Here is a 24,374-nt window from a genome sequence, read left to right on the forward strand (position 1 = left end):
GTTGAGTAACGTTCGTGTGAAATGCCATAATAACGATAGTAATATAATTTTTAGTAACTTCTGTGGAATGATCTTTACCGTAACATTCTAAAATCCAATATGTCACTGACACTCTCCGAACGCAACGTCTAACGTTTATCAAATGCGATGTTGTAAATGTAATTTGGGATATGACAGCGTCAGTGAGTGATAACTTGATAAATACTGTTTTGTCACACGAAAACTAAATAATGATTCCTACTGTGCTGCTGCAATACACGGAATTTATGTACTGAAATTGAGACTGTACCGGTGTCTGTTTACCTTTTCTGCGTAACTTCATTACCTTGGCCTGGAATCGGTAATATGCAATCTGTTCCATGACTTTCGTTATTAGATGTTTGAACATGAGAAGTAGCTACTGTTTCTGTGACAGACGCTACTCGACAGTGATATGGCAGGGAACGTGAGAGTCGACATGCTGGTGGTTTCACTGGACAAATTTCAATTAATCATTTATTAATTAATGGCCAAATCTAAACATTATGCATAATTATGAATCGACTTCATCCTGGTTGATCACAACACTTTGACGCTGAGTACATTTCATCACGATTGTCCATAAGATAATAAATGATAGCAACACAGCTTCAAGTCGAAATATACTTAACGACATTTAACCCTAGGAATATGAATGTTTGGCCTCATTACTAACAGCAAACTACGTGTGGCTGTGATGTCCAGTGCTCATTATGCAGAAAACATAACAAAACTCACATAGGCGCAGTATTAAGGCAAAATGATTCACCAAAGGTGATGAAAAAACTGAATGCTAATGTCCAATATAAAACCAAAGAGAGCAGTGATGACAAATTTTGAACTTATAGTTACTGTACTTTCGCAACCAGTTATACTTTCTGCTCTTAAATTGGGTATTTACAAGCACCCACCAATTTTTTAAAATAAATGTTCACGCAGAAGCTTCACAGAATAAAACATGCTTAATTTATTTACGTCAGTTATATTACCTTAATGCAAATGGCGCTCTAAAGTTCACAGAATCAAGTGGTGACACATTTACAAGCAGACAATAAATTTTTCAAAGTTCATGTCGAACACAAAACTCTACAAAAAGGAACATACTTGACATGTACATCATTAACCTAACACACATCGAAGTCTTTACATAGGTTTGGCGCAGCTGACACACTAAACCTATCAGAATCGCGCGATAACAACCTGAGATCAGTAGCTTCACGTATGTGCAACCATCTAACAGACAACGCTGCACTATCAGTGTGATAAATATTTTGAGTATTGGACTGGCGAGAAGTTTCACAATTTGACGTCTGAATAAAACGTGTAACACCATGTAACACGCATGGTTACAGGCAAAATAGACAAATGACAAGTAACTTAAATGCTATATTCATCCACTAGGAGCAAATGAGAGCGAAGTTTCACACTTCCTAGTATTTGGTACATGGCACTGAATCAATATCAGGCAGACAGCCTGCATTCGGTGCCGGTTATACCAAGACGTCAATATGGGCGCTGTACTGAGTGCACACCACTGAGATATGGCAGACTAAAAGAAAGCCTGCACTCAGCGGTCACTATAGAAGCCACAACTCAAATACACAGGTTGGCTGCTACCCAAGGCACTCTGTCTTGGGTAGCAGCCAGCAAATCGTATGTGCCCTTCCTCATTCATAAGCAGATCGCGACTGCTGCACCACAGTCGCGACTGCTGCACACCAAAAAAGGTTTGCATCATCCCGGTTACCAGAAATCCTGGAGATAGACGTTTACTGTGGATATTGTATCACAGACACAGTCCCGTCGACTGTTCAGAGATGTCACTAAACCCGCCAAAAGATGTAAACAACCATGCATGAGCAGCGCCTGCTAGACTCAGGGGGTCCGATAGGCGATCAGTTCCAGTCATTCCACCAGGAAGGAGATACACAGCTCATGTTGTCTATAGTTCGATCGCGACCGTATTGTTACTTCTTGCCAGGAAGGGCTCTCAACATGGGAAGTGTCCAGGCGTCTCGGAGTGAACCAAAGCGATGTTGGTCGAACATGGAGGAGATACAGAGAGACGGGAACTGTCGATGATATGTCTCGCTCAGGCCGCCCGAAGGCTAATACTACAGTGGATGACTCCTACCAACGGATTATGGACGGGGGAACCCTGACCGAAACACCACCATGTTGAATAATGCTTTTCGTGCAGCCACAGGACGTTGTGTTACGACTCAAACTGTGCGCAATGTGATGCATGATGCGCAACTTCACTCCCGACGTCCATGGCGAGGTTCATCTTTGCAAACCATGACACCATGCAGCGCGGTTCATGTGGGCCCAGCAACAATCCGAATTGACCGTTCAGGATTGGCAGCACGTTCTCTTCACCGACAAGTGTCGCATATGCCTTCAACCAGACAATCGTCGCAGACGTCTTCGGATGCAACCCGGTCAGGCAGAACGCTTTAGATACACTGTCCAGCGAGTGCAGCAAGGTGGGAGTTCCCTGCTCTTTTGGGGTGGCATTATGTACGCCTCTGGTGGTCATGGAAGGCGCCGTAAAGGCTCTACGATACGTGAATGCCATCCTCCGACTGATAGTGCAACTATATCGGCAGCATATTGGCGACGCATTCGCCTCATGAACAAAAATTCGCGCTCCCATCGTGCACATCTTGTGAATGACTTCCTTCAGCATAACGACATCGCTTGACTAGAGTGGCCAGCATTTTCGACAGACATGAGCCCTATCGAACATGCCTGGGATATATTCCAAAAAGGGCTGTTTATGGACGACGTTACCCACCAACCAATCTGAGTAATCTACAGCTAATCGCCGTTGAGGAGTGGGACAAATCTGGAACTTGTGGATAGTACGCCACAACGAATACAGGCATGCATCAATGCAAGAGAACGTGCTACTGTGTATTAGAGGTGCCGGTGTGTACATAAATCTGGACCACCAACTCTGCAGGTCTCGCTGTATGGTGGTACAACATGCAATGTGTGGTTTTCATGAGCAATAAAAATGGCGGAAATGGTGTTTATGTTGATCTTTATTCCAGTTTTCTGTACAGGTTCCGGAACTTTCGGGAACGAGGTGATGAAAAACATTTTTGGTGTGTGTGTATATACAGTCACGACACTCTCTGGTGTCAAAGTTGTTACCGTTTCACAGCTAGATCGACAATAGCGCTTCCAGGCGGTGAAAAAGCAGACAGTCACATCCGTTGTAAGAGTCATGCATGTTTTTAATTACTTTTCAATATAAGTAACGAAATAATTGTTATATTTTTGCGTTCCATGTATTAGTAAATTACAAAGAGACATGAATTATCGTGAAATAAGCGTAAACACATCCGACTTTCACAGATTCAGTGCCATGATGTACAACTTGTTACTAAATAAATACTTTCGAATGTGTGTACGTTTTGCAGCGTACTCCACTTACAGTCACTTTAATTGCACCTAAAAAGTTATGGACTCTAATGATTCGCCCCAGTTTCTGACATACGAATATTTTTGTAAATGTAATTACCTTTGCTTCAAAAGCGAATGTCTTGAAGATTCATGCCGGTTGCGGGTCAGTTGTAGTGACAATACTAAAATTGGTTTCTTCTCTAATGAGGAACTTTTATTTCTTTTGACGTTTTATTATGAAGCCGGCCGGCGTGGCCGTGCGGTTCTAGGCGCCTCAGTTTGGAACCGCGTAAACCGCTACGGTCGCATGTTCGAATCCTGCCTCGGGCATGGATGTGTGTGATGTCCTTAGGTTAGTTAGGTTTAATTAGTGCTAAGTCCTAGGCGACTGATGACCTCAGCAGTTAAGTCGCATAGTGCTCAGAGCCATTTGAACCATTTTATTATGATGTGTATGCGGTTTTCCCATCAGCTATAGGTGTGGTGGCATATTTGCACATTAAATTATGTTGGTATTCCATTTCACACAAGTTTTTAACGTTCCACGGTCACTGATTTTACTGGAAGTGTAGCAAATAAAACTTCGCATTTCTGGGAAGATATATGTTTTTCTAAAAAAAAAAAAAAAAAAAAAAAAAGTGGGATCTTCCGGTGTTTATTAGCAGTTTTTTGTTATTAACTGGAAACGACATTATTCATAAATATCCGCACGTTACAAGAAAATCGTAAATGAACTGTCCTGTAATGTACCGTTTCATACCCTCGCGAGTCTTAGAAAACTAGACAATGACAAAAATGGTGACTTTTTAAGTTACTGTCGATTTTTATGGCGTTTCATGCACTCCCTTCTGTGAAAACTGTGTTACAAATTAATAAAAATACTAGTGCTTGTAATCGTCCGATATCGTACTCAGAGGTGTCACTTGCTGGCCACTTGGCGCGCTGCAATCACAGTGGGTAGTAAAAAGACGATGGAGTGTTGTAACTGTCATGTTAGACTGTGGCTACACTTCTGCCTCGGCCACAGACAACAAGCTCCACAGTGCACTTGTGACAAGAGTCTCTGATATTGATGCCCAGACACGTGCTGGCACGTCTTAGACAGCTTGACCATCAGCAATCAAGACTTTGTGGGGTTAGCTGAAGTATGTTAAGTCTACGTGCAGTTATGAAACAATTTTGGAATTATATAGACTATGATAAAAGGTCACTCCTCCCTGAAAGTATCCAAAACCCGTTAATCATGGCTCCAAAACTGCAGTGTTACCTGTGCAGCGGAGATCTCCCCTGCTCTGACATAGTACCTGTAAACAATCAACGAGCGGCATGTATTCCTGAAATAAATCACGCTTCTGTCCAATGCACTGCTAAGTAAATGTCCATCACAGTACATCACGCTGTCTGCAAAGCGTACACAAAGATTCAAGAATTATCAAACGACTGTGGAATGCTTGTTTAGAATGGTCATCCTCATTCAACTTTCAATCATCAAGCGAAAATATAGAGGTTTCGGATCAAATAAATGGAAAACTCTTCCCTGTCTAAAACTATATTAGAACTCAGAAAACACACTGATAGTTTCAGTTACATTTGAATGAGAACTCTATGTTTGTCGCTAACAATCATGTATTCACAAGTCTGAAACGGAAAACAGTATTGGGGCATTAAGCAACTGTGACAAAAAGTTGTCTTTGCATTCGGTGCATTTAAAAAGGCGCAGAGTGTTGTAAGTACGACGGCTGTCTGAAAAATAATGCCTCCACCTTCATAACCCTTCAACAGTTGGCAGCATTAGTATGCAGCAGGTACCGGCTTGTTCCGTAGCATCTTCTCTACTGCTCCAGTTGACGGGAAGCCTTAGCATTGAGCGGCTGTGTTGTCACAGTGTTAAGTATGAAACCCTGCGCAGATGGTCGGTCAATGCGATTTAAGCAACGTCCAGTCATTGAATTCTCGACAGGAGAAGGTGTCACCCCAAAGGATATTCATCAGAGAATGAAAACAGTTTATTGTGGTTGTGTTGATGTGAGTACCGTGCGTCTTCATTCTCGTAACGCGAGAGGAGTTCCTGGCGAATTTCAAGTCTGTGCACTTTCATTTCAGGAGTCAGCATCCGGGGTACCCACATTGCACAGATCTTCCGATAGCCAAGCAAAGCAATACTGTAACCCCCACGTTCTTGTGAAATGCCGATTGTGCTTGCAAGTTCTCTCTGAGTGATACGACAATTGTCCTGAATCAATCTGTCAATATTTTGCTTGTGAAATCGGTGGTTGCTGTCACAGGACGTCCAACTCTTCGTTTGTCTTGCAGGTCAGATATTTCAGCCTCAACATCTTTAAGCTTACTCGCCCACCGACACACAGACTCACATCAACACAATCACCATAAATTTCTTTCATTCTCTGATGAATCTTCTGTCAAAAATTCAATGACTGCACTTTGTTTGAATCGCATTGACCGACCGTCTGTGCAGAGATCCATTCTTTACATTGCAACAACACAACCGTTCAATTCTAAGGCTTCCCACCAACTGGAGCTGTAGAGAAGAGGCTACAGAACAAACCAGTATCTGCCACAAACCATTGCTGCCAGCTGTTAAAGAGTTACGAAGGTGGAGGCATTACTTTTCAGTCAATCCACGTATTTCTTGAACACATGTCACTGTGCTAGTGATCGCAGGAAAAAGCAGAGTTTATGATACTTCTCACCTAATTTCATAAATATAGACACGGAAGACAGCATCTCACAGAAGAGTCTCCACAGTACGATCGTCGACAAAACAGAGTCATAAGTATCGCTGGAAAGAAGGAAGTGACATCTGCACGTAACTATATCTCTTAAGTATTCACTGCATTCCACCGTTGGATGATTGGTACAGCAACCGAATTTCGTAGTTATATTTCCAATATAACAGTAACTCTCTTTGCCAAAGGGATTTAATCCAAGAGTGTGTTCATGTATAGAACTCCTTGTGGCAGAAATCACAAAAATTACAGCCATTTCTTATAATGCAGACACCTCACGGTTTAAACAGCAGAAGGGAGGCAGGAAAATTAGTGTTTAACGTGTCATCAACGATGATGTCATTGAAGATGGTGTACCAATTCGGATTAGGAAAGCCTGGGGACAGAAATCAGCAATACCCATTCAAGTAAAATATCCTGGAATTCTCCCTAAGCTGTTTAGAAAAATTAGAAAACTTAAATCTGAATTGACTTTTGTGGATTTGAATTGTCGCCCTGTCCAATACGTGTCCAGTGGCCTACCACTGCGACACCTCCCTCAGCAACAACAGAAGTCTAAAAAAGCACTATTTCCATTTCTTAATACCTTACAGAGTAGATCCTTTGATGGAAGTATTCAAAATTGGAGCCTCACTAAATCTAACATTCACTGATTGACGATATCCAGTACAACATGAAATAGACAGATGTGTTCCAATCTCTGTCTTCCCTTACAGTTTTTCCCTTCTACATCTACCTCTAGTCCGATGGAAGTCATTCCCTGATGTCTTAACAGATGTCCTATCATCCTGTCGCTTCTCCTTGCCACTGTTTTCCTCATATTCCTTTCCTCTCCGGTTCTCTGCAGAATCTCCTCATTCCTGACACCATCAGTCCATCTCAGATGCTTCGGTTCTCTTCTGTTGCGGTTTTGTCAAAGAACATGTTTCAGTACCATACAATACTGTGCTCCAAACGCACAATCTCAGAAATTTCTTCTTTAAATTAAGGCCTATGTTTGACACTAGCAGGCTTCTCTTGGCCCGGAACGCCCTTTTTGCCAGTGCTAGTCTGCTTTTGCTGTACCCCCAGCTCCGGTCGTCACAGGTTATTTTGCTGCCTAGAAAGCAGAATTCCTTAACTTCATCTAATTCATGACCATTAATCCTGATATTAAGTTTCTCGCTGTTCTCATTTCTACTACTACTACTTTCGATTTACTGTCAGTCCGTATTCTATACTCATTAGGTTGTTCATTCCACTCAGCAGCTCATTTAATTCTTCTTCAGTTGCGCTAAGCATAGTGATGTCATCAACGAATCATATCATTGATATTCTTTCACCTTTAATTTTAATATCACTCCCGAACCTTTCTTTTATTTCCATAATTGTTTATTCGGTGTACAGATTGAAGATTACGGGCGAAAGACATCATCACTGCCTTACACCCTTTTTAATCCAAGCACTTCGTTCTTGGTCGTCTATTCATGTTATTCCCTCTTGGCTCTTGTACATATTGTATATCACCCGTCTCTCCCTATAGCTCACCCCTATTTTTATCGAAATTTCGAACATCTTGCACCATCTTACATTGTCGAACGCATTTTCCAGGCTGACAGATCCTGTGGACGTGCCAGTCTTAATTTTTATTTAGTCTTGCTTCCATTATCAACCGCAACGTCAGAATTGCATCTCTGGTGACTTCCTTTTCTTTGGGAAAACTGATCGCCATCTATCACATTCTCAGTTTCCTTTTGTATTATGTATATTATTTTTTTCAGCAGCCTGGATGCATGAGTCGTTAAGCTCATTGTGCGATAATTCTCGGAGCTCTTCCAGTCTTCGGAAATGTGTGGATGATATTTTTCCGAAAGTCAAACTGTATGTTGCCAGATTCATTCAGAATGAGATTTTCACTCTGCAGCGGTGTGTGCGCTGATATGAAACTTCCTGGCAGCTTAAAACTGAGTGCCAAACCGAGACTCGAAATCGGGACATTTGCCTTCATCTGAGCTATCCAAGCACGACTCACGAACCGCCCTCATAGCTTCAATTCTGCCAGAACCTCGTGGCTAAGCCATGTCTCCATGTTTTTTGAAGACTTTAGCACTTCCTTCTTTCATCGATTGGCTGAAGTATTTCTTCTGTTATCCATGTTTCTTCGATGTTACCTTCTTTGTACCTATGATTTTCTTTCCAACTTCTGTGATTGCCCATTTGAGAGATGTCCATTCCTCTTCAACTGTACTCCCTGCTGAGCTATCCCTTATTGCTGTATCTATAGCCTTAGAGAACTTCAAGTGTCTCGTCTTCCCTTACTACTTCTTTGTGCATTCATTCTTCCTGTCTTATCTCTTGATCTTCATTTTTCTCTTCATCACTACTACATTGTGATATGAGTCTATATTTGCTCCTAGTTACGCATTACAATGATTTCGGAATCTCTCTCTGAGCATGATGTAATCTAACTGAAACCTTCCCTATCACCCGGCCTTTTCCTAGTATACCCCTCCTTTCGTTATTCTCGAACAGAGTATTCGCTATTACTAGCTGAAATTTATTACAGAACTCAGTCTTTCTCCTCTCTCATCCCTTGTCCCAACCCATATTCTCCTGTAACCATTTCTTCCACTCCTTCCCCTAGAAATGTATTCCAGTCCCCCATTACTATTAGATTATCATCTTCCTTTGTGTGGTATCACCTTTCAATATGGACATATACTTTTTCTCTATCTTCATGTTCAGCTTGCGTCGTCGGCATTAAACTTTAACTATAGTTGTCGATGTTGCTTTACTGTCGATTCTGATAAGAACTATCGTAGCACTGAATTGTTCACAGTAACATACTCTCTCCCCTACCTTCCCATTCATCACACATCCTACTCCAGTTGTACTATTTTCTGTTGCTGTTTATAGTACCCTGTACTCAACTGACCGGAAATCTTTGTCTTCTTTCCATTTCACTTCACTGATCCTTACTGTACCTAGATTAAGCCTTTGCACTTTCCTTTTCAGATTTTCTAACTTCCTTACCACATTCAAGCCCCGACTCGTGATACGTTATCCTTTCGTTGATTACTCAGTCTTCTCATGGTCATATCCCCCCTGACATTCCACTGGGAGACTATTCCAGAATCTTTTGACAATGGAGAGATCATCATGACACTTTTTCAGTTACAGGCCGCATGTTCTGTGGATAGACGTTATGTGTCTTTCATGCAGTGGTTTCCATTGCCTTCTGCATCCTCATGTCGTTGATCATTGCCGATGCTTCCGCCTTTAGGGGGTCGTTTCCCACCCAAGGACAAGAGAGTGCCCTGAATCTCTGTCCGCTTCTCTGCCCTGTTTGGCAAGACTGTTGCCATAATGAGGGTGACTTGTTATGCTCGAAGTCTGCAATTGCCAATGATCATTATTAATCAAAATTTAAGCGGATGTGGTTTTCGAACCCGGGACCGAGAATATTTCTTTTTTTTTTTATTTTGTTCGCTAATGTTCATTCCGTTTGGTCTAGGCGGACGTCATAGGACATCCATTCAAGTTGACCGTTGATTCGTTTACTCAGTATTTTTATTACAGAGGGCCAGCGCCCCTCTGACCGAACACGCTGAGCTACCGCATTGTGAAAGCTAATAAGCGCCATCAAACAATGAAGAGTTAACTGGATGGGGCCAAGCTACACCTCGCAACTCATGCTGACAAATGCGTGTGGGGCAACTGTAGATCATTCGACAGACGTCCAGTCAATCCTCCGAAGGGCAAGAGGCAAGACGGCCACCGACTCCGCCCCAAGCGTTCAAGGCAGTAGCAAGCGGGCGGCCGCAGGGCAACTCCCGTCGTGCCTGAAATACCCCGGCCCGCCCAGTGGCACACTGACGCCCCCTGACGCTGAACACGAAACACTTCCGGAGCCCTTTAATCTGGTGTTGAAGCAATGTGCGGAAGATTGTTACATACATACCCCGAAGACGACACAAGAATTAAAGCACCTACGGAGAAAAAATAACATGTACTAGCCAAGATTTTCATTACGTAGACAGATGTGATTTTAGAGAACATGTGAACGTTTTGTGTTGGATTTTGAAGCGGCAAAGAAGCATCAGATTGAGAAGGAGCGACAGATTGGAGGGTGGTGTCACGAGTAGTATTAGCCCATCATCCGTCCTCTGTAGTCATGAGTAAATTTATTGGATGAGATGAAAAAAGCACTGGAATGCAGACTTTCTGTAGAGCAATTCGGACTTTAGGTGGCTTCTGCGTCCCCAGCAGGTCTGCCTCGCATGAGATATTATGGATTGTGGAACATGGAATAGTTCCGTTCGGACTTAAGATTTTACGCATTGACCTAAGCTCAATTTTACTGCTGAAGATTAATTAATTCACACTCTCTTAGCCGGTACTAACAACCGAGAATGATATGAAAAAATAATTACTAATGTTTCCTGAAACATTTATGCTAATGAAGGAAAGAAGTTCCTTATCGCTTCGCCATCGTTATATACACTAAAAACTAAACTCCGCCCGAACAGGCCTTGGAATGCCCAACGGTAGCGACCGGCCACCGTGTCATCCTCAGTCCACAGGCGTCACTAGATGCGTATATGGAGGGGCATGTGGTCAGCACACCACACTCCCGGCCGAATGTCAATGTACGAGGCCGGAGTCGCTACTTCACAATCAAGTAACTCCTCAGTTTGCCTCACAAGGGCTGAGTGTACCCTGCTTGCCAACAGCGATCGGCAGACCGGATGGTCACTCATCCAAGTGCTAGCCCAGCCCGACAGCGCTTGACGTCGGTGATCTGATGGGAACCGGTGTTACCATTGCGGCAAGGTCATTAGCGTTATGTACACTACCTAACAAAATAAAAAAAGTAACACCCATAAGACAATATTGGATTCAATGTAACTTCGTATATCTACAACCCATCTACGGGTGTCCAAGGTATTAGAGTTGCATTTCTCTGTGGCAAGTAGAACTGCCACCAGAGTTCGTTACTGTTGTTGGTGTGTAGTATTGTTAAAATGCTTCGTAGGTTATACAATCTAGTGCTCATGAACAAACTCAGATATTCAATTATTACTGTGAAAGACACAGAGATGTTGCGTATTTCATTGAGTCTGAAATGCTGCTCATTGTCGTTCTCTATTTGATCTACTGGTCGAATCGTGCATCACACAGAGTTTTGAGGCATTCGCCCGTGATAGTGATGTTGGACTGCATTGGAATGTCAGGGCAGCTATACTATCGTCAAGATTTCGCTCGACGACGTCTGATCGCCACAATGGAGCATAGCCGTATTGTGCAGCAATCATATCGTAAACCCAACACATCTGTGCATATTATCGAAGGACAATTAAGGAACTCTCAGCAAAATTTTGTGTCGGTTGATGAATGGAGTCGCGCAGTGACGAATCGCCGTTCTTCACTGCCCCAGGTGACCATCGTAGGCGAATATGTTGGCGACCTAAGGAGAAGTTCCATCCTTGCAACAATTTAGTGAGGCACAACTATGTTACTCCCCATGACGTGGTGTTACGAACCACTGGGTGTGACTTCAGGTCATGGCTAGTTGTGACTTGGGGAGCCCTCACGGTTCAGCGATTCCTGGCGGACATCCTCCATCCTCATATGTTATCTCTCACTCAATGGGAACGTGGTGATAGTTTCCAACACGACAATGTATGTCCACACACGGCACACGTCTTTATTAACTGTCCGTGTGATGTTGAGGTGCTCTTGTGGCCAGCAATATCCTCAGATCTGTCTCCAATAGAACGGGGGCCACCTGTGATGTCGACTGCTTCCCAGTATCATGATATTAAGAACCAGTTACAACAGTTGCTGGTCAGTCTGCCTCAGGAGAAGATACAGAGGCTTTATCATACTTTTCCTAACTGAATTGCCGCGCGGTGTAGCCGCGTGGTCTTGGGCGTCCTGCCACGGTTCGCGCGGTTCCCTCCGTAGGAGGTTCGAGTCCTACTTCGGGCATGGGTGTGTGTGTTATCCTTAGCGTAAGTTAGTTTAAGTTAGATTAAGTGGTGTGTAAGTTTAGGGACCGATGACCTTAGCAGTTTGGTCCCATAAGATCTTACCACAAATTTCAAATTTCAAATTTCTAGCTGAATCCGTGCAGACATTCAGGATGAGCGGGTGCAACTTCATGCTGACAAGTGGGTTCATATTGCCAAGTTGTTTGTGAATTTTACTCGAATTTTTAATCATTGAAATACTTCACACACCTTCTCAGTCCATGAAATTTCATCTCATTTCCCCCTGCCTTCCTTGGTACTTCACTTGTTTGGTGCAGGCAGTGTATATTAAAATATAGCTTCCTGTAGATCGTTAAATAATTCATTACGTGTTCGGCCTATTCCATCTTCTCTTGAAACAGTTCAACTCAAATAGGTTGTACTATTCGCTGATTGCATATTGCGGTGTGAAGGTATTTTTGCAATACCAAAGGTAATTGGAATGGCAAACGAAATAAATCGTATTTAGATTATTGCTGTGAAACCACCAGAGAACATCGGTCCCTGATCAACTGCCGATATTTTGGAGATGGATTTCGGGTACCCCGTACAGCTCACAAGGGAATGGTCCATTCCGACATATCGAAACCTACCCTGGTATTTTATACGTAGAAAGAATACAGAGGAACAAAAGCAGTGTCAAAATTTTAGCTGCTAAGACGCACTGCAAGTAGTTTTAGGAAACATGTTGAGGGCACTCATTTTTGCAGCGTAAAGTACCGCGCGTAGAGTAGTTGGTACAGCCTTTCCTCCCTGTGTGCATACTTACCTATTTCAAACACCTAAACTATACAAAAAATGTCCTGTACTTTACATACCTCGAATAACTTGCAGGTAATATCGACAGCTAAACATTCGTGAAGGTAGCTTATAAGAGGGTAATCGACTACTCCATCTGCCTCTGAATCGCGTAAACTTTGTTCTGTGTGGTATTATATTTTATCTGTTTGTGTATCGTGTTCTCTCAGGCGGAATTGGGGACCAGCCTAGCATTTGCCTAAACGAGCGTGGGCGACCGCCTAAACACCACACCGATCATGGTCGATGTACCACCTCACGTTGCTAATCCACCACACGGGTTCGAGCCGTGTCTGTTGACTTTCCTGTCTCGCAAGCTGGCATGCTGCGCATTATGTTAAAGGAGCCCATATGCAGGGTGAAGAAATAATACAACACCTGGTGGTCGGCCTGCGATTAATGGCCAAAAAGATATCTAGGAAAACCTTGTTTCGCCAATAGCTTTAATAGAAACGCGTTTTAAAGACGAGGCTCTGGCAACGCTGTAACTGCGTGTGGCGTGGCCAAAAACAGACAGCATGAGCTCTGCGCTGTGCTGGAGCTGTCCTATTAGTTCAGTGAGACGAAGCGGTGCTGTGGGGAACGGATATGCGGCTTTCGCGCCAATTATTTTTTTTCAGTTAAAACATGAAATAGTATCCAATTAACACCTCCACAATGCGTATCTTGCGTATGTCTTTCTACTACTGTTATCTGAGCTGTATTTAAACATTAAAACAAAACATGAACTTCTTACAGACCTAACCGACCATTTTGTTTCGTCCATGACACAAATCAAGCAAACAGAAAATAATAGTGGATACAATAACATCGTCTGTATCTAATGAGATATAAAAAACACAATAGGTAGGCTACACTAGATAGCACATTATACTATGCACAATAATTCCATTCTGTACGTTTGGCGTTCAGTCTTATCCTCAGAGTATGCAGACACAACAGTGCCTTTCTTAGCAATCATATACAACCGCTCACTTAACGAAAGGTCTGTTCCTAAATACTGGAAAGTAACAAAGTCACACCAATATTCAAGAAAGGAAACAAGAATATCCCATTGAATTACAGACCCATATCACTGACCCCATTTTGAAGCATATACTGTACTCGAACATTATGAATCACCTTGAAGAAAATGATTTATTGATACATAACCAACACGGATTCGGAAAATATCGTTCTTGTGCTGAGCGCTGTCGACAAGGGATCTCAGATCGATTCCATATTCCTAGATTTCCAGAAGGCTTTTGATACCGTTCCTCACAAGCGACTATTAATCTGATTGCGTGCATAGGGCGTATCGTCTCAATTGTGTGACTGGATACGTGATTTCCTCTCAGAGAGGTCACAGTTCGTAGTGATAGACGGTAAATCATCGAGTAGAACAGAAGTGATATCTCGTGTTCCAAAAGGTAGTGCATAGGCCCTTTGCTGTTCCTAATTTACATAAATAGTCTACGTGATAATCTGAGCAAACCCCTTAGATTATTTGCAGATGACGCTGTAATTTACCGTATAGTAAAATCATCAGATTGTCAATTCCAATTACAAATTGATCTAGAGAGAATTTCTGTATGGTGCGAAAAGTGGCAATTGGCACTAAACAAAGAAAAGTACGAGGTCATCCACATGGGTACTAAAGGAAATCCGATAAATTTTGGATATACAATAAATCACACAAATCTAAGGGCTGTCAGTTCGACTACATACCAAGGAATTACAATTACGAGCATCTTAAATTGGAAAGACCATATAGCTAATATTTTGGGGAAGGCGAAACAAAGACTGCGTTTTGTAGACAGAACACTTAGAAGATGCGACAACCCACTAAAGAGACAGCCTACATTACATTTGTCCGTCCTCTACTGGAATATTGCTGGGTGGCGTGGAATCCTTATCAGGTAGGACAGACGGAGGACATCGAAAAAGTTCAAAGAAGGGCAGCTCGTTTCGTGTTATCACGCAATAGAGGTGATAGTGTCTCTGATTTTATACGCGAGTTGGGGTGGCAGTCACTGAAACAAAGGCGGTTTTCTTTGCGACGAAATCTATTTACGAAATTTCAATCACCAACTTTCTCTTTCGAATGAGAAAATATTTTGTTGACACGCACTTACGTAGGGAGAAATGATCATCATAATAAAATAAGAGAAATCAGAGCTCGAACGGAAAGATTTAAGTGCTCCTTTTTCACACGCGCCATTTGAGAGAGGAATGGTAGACAAGTAGTATGAAAATGGTTCGATGAACCCTCTGCCAGGCACTTAAGTGTGAATTGCAGAGTAACTATGTAGATGCAGGTGTAGATGTACGTATACGCACAAGCAACGTTCATTTTAGAGAAGTTTTTCAAAGCGACCACCTTGCATTTGCAAATACTTCACCACTCGCTGGCTCATACTTTGCTGGACTCTACTCATCACACCTGCATCCACTATTGCTGAAGTGTCATTTACGCGAGCTGCTAGGTCCTGTACATCCTTGGATGGGACACTATAAAATTTTTCCTTTAAGTGTCCCCACAAACAAAAATCTGATCGATTTAGGTCCGGGGAATGTGGAGGCCAAAACGTTGAACCTCCACGTCCAATTGGTTTCCTTGGGGAATAAACATTTACGTACTTATATTCATTCCAAAGGGTGGCGGTGTGCCGTCATGCTGAAAAATAGCTGTAGCCGAACATTAAGTGGAACGTTTTCTAATGCAAAGGCGAAGTATTGCAAAGAAACGTACGCTGCAGGAGCTTACTGAACTTGTCCGGTAACAGGCAAGGGCCTGGAAGCATCTCTCCCACGATTCCAGCCCACATCGTTGTGCCACAGCGTGCTTGAAAGTCACGTTCATGGGTAATTTTTGGGCTCTGCTTCAGCCAATAATGCCTGTTCTGGGGGCTTGAAAATACCTTACGACTGAAGCTAGGCTCGTCAATCCATTGAAGTTATATATAAAATGTTCGTTATCTTCCACTGGGTGCAGAATCCATTCACTAAACTGTACTCGTCGAATGCTGTCTTCTGGCCGCTGGTGTTGAGTTAACACGTAATGATCTGAGTGCAGTTCTTCATCGTGCAACAGCTCAACAACTAGTCTTTGACATATCTGGAACTGCCTTGCGACATCAAGGGTACTTCGTCGAGGTGACTGGTTAACGGTCTCAAGAAACGCATCCTCTGTCTGTGGAGTACGTTTTATTCCTGGACGATCTATGTCCATTACTGCGGAAAAATGTTACCGTTTACCCGAAGGCGTAGCTCCAGGTGACGAAACATATTCTTACCGGCATGATACCTTTAAGGGTATCGTGCAGCATACGTACGAGCAACAATAGCAGCAGTAGTTGCGTTATCGGATGCACCCAGCACCAAAAGCATATCGACGAATTCATTGTTTGTGTACTATATCTGCCCCCGTCGGAGGTTCGAGTCCTCCCTCGGGCATGGGTGTGAGTGTTGTCCTTAGATTAAGTTATATTAAGTAGTGCGTAAGCTTAGGAACCGATGACCTCAACATTTTGGTCCCATAAGACCTTATCACAAATTTCCAATTTGTACTCTACCGGGAAGTCTCCCTACATGAACTAGGCAGGACCAATTATGGTTGTGCGCGGTTAGTAGACACAAGGGTGCAGTTTAGTGGATTTCACTGTCATGTGACAGAATATTTTCTTGTGACAAAATGATTTCCTTCTTCTAAACGACGAGATCTAGCGCACAGAAGCAACCCTAGCTACATGGTGGATGTCTGCTTGATGTCCCAGCAGACTGCTTAGTGAGATACGACGGCTGGTACGGTAGTACGGTGTGATACAGGTTCTAAAGATTCCCCTGTACATTCTCCCATGCGCCACACTATGTGACCGTTGCCAGCTCCTCGTTTTCATACATTTGTTTTCAAAACGCACCCGACCAGATTTTTGAAGATAATGTTTGGTCTTGAATATGGGTGAGAAATCGTATGCAGACCTCCAAGTGCGGCATTGTTTCTTCACCCTGTAGATTAAGTAGACACTATTTTGAAAATTTAAACGTAAACACTGCTTTTCTGCGCACGTTTACAGGTCAGAAATTTGCCATCCTTGAGGAGAAGACGGTGCTGTCGTACATCCTGCGCCACTTCCGCGTGCAGACGGTGGAGAGGCTGGAGGACCTGAAGCTGATGGGCGAGCTGGTGCTGCGGCCCTTCAGCGGCGTCAAGCTGCGCCTGTGGCCGCGGTAGGCCACTCGAGCCGACCGACCACCAACAACCGGTCACCCGCCGCTGCGCCCTGAAAAACCCAACACAGACCTGCCGTTACTGTCTTATACATTTCAAACGTGGTATCAAGTGCATATCTACAGAGGTCACCATGCGTTACCTCAAACCACATCTCTTTCCTCGACTACTGCAATTATTATATTTACAACAAGGATACATTATGTTAATAAAATCTACAGCAGCTGTCTGTTCCACTTTTCATCTCTCAGCAGCCTGCTCCTACTAGCAACCTTCATTCAAGAAATGATGATACACTCGTTGTTCAGAGGATGGTGAATTACTGCCAGCCGCGACGGGTAGCCGCGCGGTCTGGGGCACCTAGTCACGGTCCGTGCAACTTCCCCCGTCGGAGGTTCGAGTACTCCCTCAGGCATGGGTGTGTGTGTTATCCACAGCGTAAGTTAGTTTAAATTACATTAATTAGTGAGTAGGTTTAGGGACCGATGCCTGAGCAGTTTGGTCCCATAAGACCTTACCACGAATTTCCGATTTCCAATTACTGCCGCTTTATTTTAGTGTGCCTTCTTCATCACACAAACTTTTACTCGTGTAACACGTCAGTGCAGCTCTAGCGACCTACCGACCTCGTCGGGGCAGTGGGCCTGCTGTTTCTCTTCAACCCAAGTAATGTAGATTTATAACTGGTTACTATGGTGCTACAGTTTCATATTTGACATGGGCAAACTTTGGCATGCATTAGTTTAGTGTCACTGGCTCCTGAAGTAGGCCAAATTATTTTGGGTGAAACCTGGGTAAACGTTGGTTTACATTTGCAACTGAGGCTGACGTGTTACAAGTTCAATTATCACAGTTTTGCAATGCTGCACAATGTTAAAAATTCACAAACTTCTACATTCCGCTGTTAACGGTTTCGGCTACTGTCATTTTCAGATCCGTTAAAGAAAAAAAAAACAAGGTCTAACCAACTAAGTTCAATGTGCTGACGCCAAGTATAAAAGGCCTCATGCTACATAAAAAACAAAAAATATTTACATGATTAACAACCACGTATATCATCCATACGGACCATAAAATATTCTGATACCTGACTTCATCATAAGCAGTACGGAAGAGAAGGTCTTCCCTTCAGTACTGCTCTTTGTACACACTCAGTAGTAGTAGGTTGCTTTTAATAGTCCTGTGTCGTTTATTCATATTCATGACGTGATCTACACATTATTTAAGTAATAACAAAGGTAATGTGGTGTCTTAAATCATTTTAATCCTTATCCGAGAAGAGCGTCCATGAAAGATGGTCCATGACTGGAACCGGTTGATATTTCGGTTTCAAGTAAAAGTAGCTGATGATCAAACATGCATTTTATACATCCTTATTCGACCCCCAGAGAAAAAAGGCCAATGAGGTCGAACGTTGTACATAACGGCGACGAGCGTCTCTTTCATTAACGTCAGCTTCGGCACACAGAAGAATAACGTAGATGTTTTCTGCACACGTGTACTCAGTCATGTTGCTCTAACACCCACAGACAGGCATGAGGCTGGAACCATGTCAGAGAGGTAGGACAGTCGTCAAGTTACAATAGCCGTTCCGATATAGGCACTCCTCACCGTGACTGCGCTATTACATACCTTCCTAGCAGACATACTGTTGTAGCAGGGGAACGGTACGTTTCTGGACATGGATTCTGATTCAAAATATTGTCTATTAAGTCCACTGTACAAGTCCTAGAAGTTTGTGACGAGAATTTCAGAGTGCCCTATATGTTTATTACGTCGTTTTAATAGTCTTAAAATGCACTTATTTAATACTTAAGTCAAAATGAGCAACGTGTGAGTTACGGGCCGAACTCGACAGTAATTCTAGGTGGGGGGAGGAGGGTGGCGGACAAGATATGCAAACTTAGTCAACAGTGAATGTGAAGTAAGAAAGGAGACAGTGAGCTGATATTGTAATGTAGAAAAGAAGGAGGAGGTAGGATGAAATAGAGGAGAGAGTGTAATGGAAAGACATTATAAGAGATGTAACTTTTTTATGTTACTTGTTCAATGACTTCGTATTGTTTGTGGTTTCCGTTATTTATCTGCTCACTAAGCAGCTGCTTATTGAGTGCTAGTGCTTTGTGCATGTGGTGGATTTCCCGAACAGTGAGTGGTTTGTGTGATGCTCATGTGTCCTTCTGTTGTGATTAGCCAAGGATATTCGTGTTTAAGGTGGTCTGCAAGTGTTGAGTGGTTTGTACTGTATTTCCACGTTCTTATGTGCTCTTTATATCTTACGTCAACATCCTGCTTATCATCCTGATTTAGATTTTGTTACAATCCCTGTAGTTCAGCTACCAGGTGCAGACTGTTTGCATCTGTTCGGTTCTGGTTTTAGTTTTGGGATATGTTTCTGTATTATATTATTTGTTCCGTAGTCGACGTTTACGTCCTGTTTTTGAATGTGTTACGTAATTCGGATGTGAGTTTGTTGTGGTAAATCTTTGTTTGGCATTTTCTTGTGAATGTGTTACTTGTATTACATTTACCATTGTTTATATCTGTTTCTTAATGTGTGGTTTGGTTCGTCAGTTTCAATTTTTTGTTTATTTATTTTGCCTTTCACTGTTCACAACATTCACTCATCTTTACCGCTCCTCCCTCTCCCTCACCCCCCCCCCCCCTCCCCACCCGCTCCCCATCCAACTAGTGTCTATTTAGGTTTTCAGTCTCCATGCCACTCCTCTACTCTACAAAGCACACATATGACAAAGCAGAGGCGATCGAGTCGAAACCAATACTAGCAGTTAAGTTGGTGTCAGTACTTATATCGACCACAATATTACTGTATTGGGAGTCAGCCCGTAATTATGGTTAACAGTACATGCACAACTGATCTGAAAGCGTTGACAGTAGCATGCGTTTCCTTTGGTCAGCACTGTACATGTTTACTGCAACGCCAGCGCCTGTTCTCGATAAGGGCCAAGTGCAGTAGTAGCCTTGTTGAACAGAACACAAACAATCAGTAGATATGATGCACTGTGTCGTTCTTCGCGTCACGGATTGTGAAGTGCTGAAACCAGCGCGAGATAAAGCGAAAAACTATAGTGACAAACGTAGGAATGCGTCAAAACGGTGCAAGCAGACGATTTTTCTTGATGTATGGGGAAATTGGACATAAAAATCTGAAGTAAAATCACACCTCAACATCTTTTGTAACGAACCGTTTTTGGATATGGAAAACACACTAAAACCGTAAAAATGTTGTCAATGTTGTTCATCGCTACAACTTATTATGTATGGTGATATAAACATGTACAGTGAACTACAGAGATATCAGAGTTGTATACCACTGCTATAAATGCCAATATTTAAATAATTTATTTTCAATCTAGAATTTTGAATATTATTTACCTCAGCAAATATACGTCAATAAAAGTAAAATAGTTATTTAATCATTTAAGAGAAGTCTCTAATTAAAATGACAAAATGAACTGATCAGTATAACTTTGCGATGATATATGAAGAGACCGATATTCAGCAAAACGAATTATCGTACCATCAGAAACATAACAAGACATACACTAATATTATTTTTAGAATCTGTCATTTATTATTGTTAAAAGAGTGTCAGCCCCGATATCGCCGAGTAGCTTGTTTGCAGTGAGTGTTTTAGGCACCACTAATGTGAAGATGCGTAAGTTTCAAATAAAGACATTCGTTGAACAATTTTTTAAAGTTATCATAAAGCCCTAAATTTATCGATTCTTTCAATTTTTTGCAATCATTTTCGCTCAGAAGACGGTTCGCAATAGAGTTGCAGACTTTCATCCTAATGTTGCCTCCGTCCATGATGAATTTCATACATGTCAAAGAAAATCAACTGTTGCTGCAAAAGACATTGCTGCCGTGCGCAGTGTGATTGAAGAGGATCTGCAAGTGAATTATCGCGAGACAGAGGCATCTTTGGACATACCGTAGACAGTCATTTAGATATATCCTTGGAAGTGTCTCCAGAAAAAGTGGTTTGGTTGCGCAGCACTTGTATTAAAATAATCATTTATTTCTTACTTATATTGTGCACTTAGTGAGCACCACCTTAGCTGATCGAAGACTAAAAATACTGAATCGTACGCAACAGTTTGTTTCTCAAAAGCCATCTTTGAAATCAGGGAAAACTACCGATAACACCGCCTAACCCTTCATCACAGCGAAGCCAGTCTTCACACGGTAGGTCAAATAATTGATTATTTTAAGGAGGAAAGTTTCGAGTTAAAGTCTCACTGCTGGTATTTTTTCACATTTGTAAAGACTTCTTCTTCCACCATAAATCAAATTAAACTGCTAAACATGGTATATATTAGGCAGACTATAAATAACTGTAATAGAGTTATGAGGAAAGGGCTGTATTGTGAACAGGTGTTTATTGTCATTTTATGTTGAGCAACTATTTTTGTCAACATATGTTGAGTAGCTACTATTTCTCTGTTATCATTTACCAGAGCAGCAGTCTTCAGAGCCTTCAGAAGGAGTGTAACTGTCCACAGTTACTGGTTGTGACGCTACCACAAGGCATGATCACAGTCTGCGACATCATTAGTATATCTCGTTCGGATTTCTCACTCTATATATTTTTGTGTCAAAACAGGTCAGTTTTGTTACCCGCGATACTTATATGTAAAAAATAGGCTTATCTTCTGTTTGTCGATCACTGTTTTTTCTTTTTATTTCACATCCAGTTGATATCATTTCTTCTAGTTTTAGAGTCCACCTTTAACTGAGCTACCAGTTTCACCGTCATATGACGAGAAATGATCTGAAGATGGTCGACGTTGTCAGAAATCCGTCATTAAATAATAAAAGAAGTGATAGACAGAAAATAGGACTACTTTTCTGAGTATTTGTAACTGCGACGCATGCGCGTGTTCTACATCGTCGGCGACGTTTTCCGTTACACTCTTCTCGGATGACGTGAAGGTAAACTTCAATCGCCGGCCGGAGTGGCCGTGCGGTTCTAGGCGCTGCAGTCTGGAGCCGAGCGACCGCTACGGTCGCAGATTCGAATCCTGCCTCGGGCATGGGTGTGTGTGATGTCCTTAGGTTAGTTAGGTTTAATTAGTTCTAAGTTCTAGGCGACTGATGACCTCAGAAGTTAAGTCGCATAGTGCTGAGAGCCATTTGAACCATTTAAACTTCAATCAATAATATGTAGCTTGTGGAAATATATAGGATAAATAGTAGGCTTATACGACAAGACAGTCAGAGGACGTTCTGTAAATATTCGATGGCTGATGAAAATTAAGTGATATATTGGACCTTGTAGATCTGGAGTTACGAAAATTTTACACGGTTCGGATCACAAAAACCTACATTTTCCAATAAGAAAACGTAAATACACTCCTGGAAATGGAAAAAAGAACACATTGAAACCGGAGTGTCAGACCCACCATACTTGCTCCGGACACTGCGAGAGGGCTGTACAAGCAATGATCACACGCACGGCACAGCGGACACACCAGGAACCGCGGTGTTGGCCGTCGAATGGCGCTAGCTGCGCAGCATTTGTGCACCGCCGCCGTCAGTGTCAGCCAGTTTGCCGTGGCATACGGAGCTCCATCGCAGTCTTTAACACTGGTGGCATGCCGCGACAGCGTGGACGTGAACCGTATGTGCAGTTGACGGACTTTGAGCTAGGGCGTATAGTGGGCATGCGGGAGGCCGGGTGGACGTACCGCCGAATTGCTCAACACGTGGGGCGTGAGGTCTCCACAGTACATCGATGTTGTCGCCAGTGGTCGGCGGAAGGTGCACGTGCCCGTCGACCTGGGACCGGACCGCAGCGACGCACGGATGCACGCCAAAACCGTAGGATCCTACGCAGTGCCGTAGGGGACCGCACCGCCACTTCCCAGCAAATTAGGGACACTGTTGCTCCCGGGGTATCGGCGAGGACCATTCGCAACCGTCTCCATGAAGCTGGGCTACGGTCCCGCACACCGTTAGGCCGTCTTCCGCTCACGCCCTAACATCGTGCAGCCCGCCTCCAGTGGTGTCGCGACAGGCGTGAATGGAGGGACGAATGGAGACGTGTCGTCTTCAGCAATGAGAGTCGCTTCTGCCTTGGTGCCAATGATGGTCGTATGCGTGTTTGGCGCCGTGCAGGTGAGCGCCACAATCAGGACTGCATACGACCGAGGCACACAGGGCCAACACCCGGCATCATGGTGTGGGGAGCGATCTCCTACACTGGCCGTACACCACTGGTGATCGTCGAGGGAACACTGAATAGTGCACGGTACATCCAAACCGTCATCGAACCCATCGTTCTACCATTCCTAGACCGGCAAGAGAACTTGCTGTTCCAACAGGACAATGCACGTCCGCATGTATCCCGTGCCACCCAACGTGCTCTAGAAGGTGTAAGTCAACTACCCTGGCCAGCAAGATCTCCGGATCTGTCCCCCATTGAGCATGTTGGGGACTGGATGAAGCGTCGTCTCACGCGGTCTGCACGTCCAGCACGAACGCTGGTCCAACTGAGGCGCCAGGTGGAAATGGCATGGCAAGCCGTTCCACAGGACTACATCCAGCATCTCTACGATCGTCTCCATGGGAGAATAGCAGCCTGCATTGCTGCGAAAGGTGGATATACATTGTACTAGTGCCAACATTGTGCATGTTCTGTTGCCTGTGTCTATGTGCCTGTGGTTCTGTCAGTGTGATCATGTGGTGTATCTGACCCCAGGAATGTGTCAATAAAGTTTCTCCTTCCTGGGACAATGAATTCACGGTGTTCTTATTTCAATTTCCAGGAGTGTATCAGCCATTGGTTGTAGTTTGTTCAAAAAGACAATGCACACGTGCGATATCATTTAAATATAGCGATGAACGAGCAGACTAGTTAACGCAATGCTATTAGAACGCTACATAGCTCCAAACATGCAATCAGAATTATTAATCGCCAGGCAGACGTAGAGCCGACGTATAACTTGATTGAACGGTCGGGGATGAATGATTACTTGGCGCCGCTGGAGTACCAGGAAGAATTTACTCAATAATGTCGCCGTGAGACTATTCATTCTTAAAGCGGAGTATTCCACATGATGATTCACCACAGACACTGTAGTACAGTTGATGATTCAGGTGAATAAACAAGGTCGCCGCACAAAATATTATTCACTCGCTTAGATGGGCGCA

The 24,374-nt window shown here is 43.2% G+C and overlaps 1 protein-coding gene across 1 annotated transcript in view; it reads left to right on the forward strand.

Annotated features, from left to right (window-relative positions):
• Positions 1-17,346, forward strand: part of LOC126412174 (cytochrome P450 4C1-like) — a 121,253-nt gene extending 103,907 nt beyond the window's left edge. Inside the window, exon 12 of the mRNA XM_050081655.1 lies at positions 17,041-17,346. Within this exon, the coding sequence (XP_049937612.1) occupies positions 17,041-17,198 (158 nt within the window). The 3' untranslated portion in view covers positions 17,199-17,346. The remainder of the gene's footprint in view (positions 1-17,040) is intronic.
• Positions 17,347-24,374: the final 7,028 nt, after the last annotated feature.

The sequence above is a fragment of the Schistocerca serialis genome, chromosome 7 (assembly GCF_023864345.2).
Source record: "Schistocerca serialis cubense isolate TAMUIC-IGC-003099 chromosome 7, iqSchSeri2.2, whole genome shotgun sequence".
NCBI lineage: Eukaryota > Metazoa > Arthropoda > Insecta > Orthoptera > Acrididae > Schistocerca > Schistocerca serialis.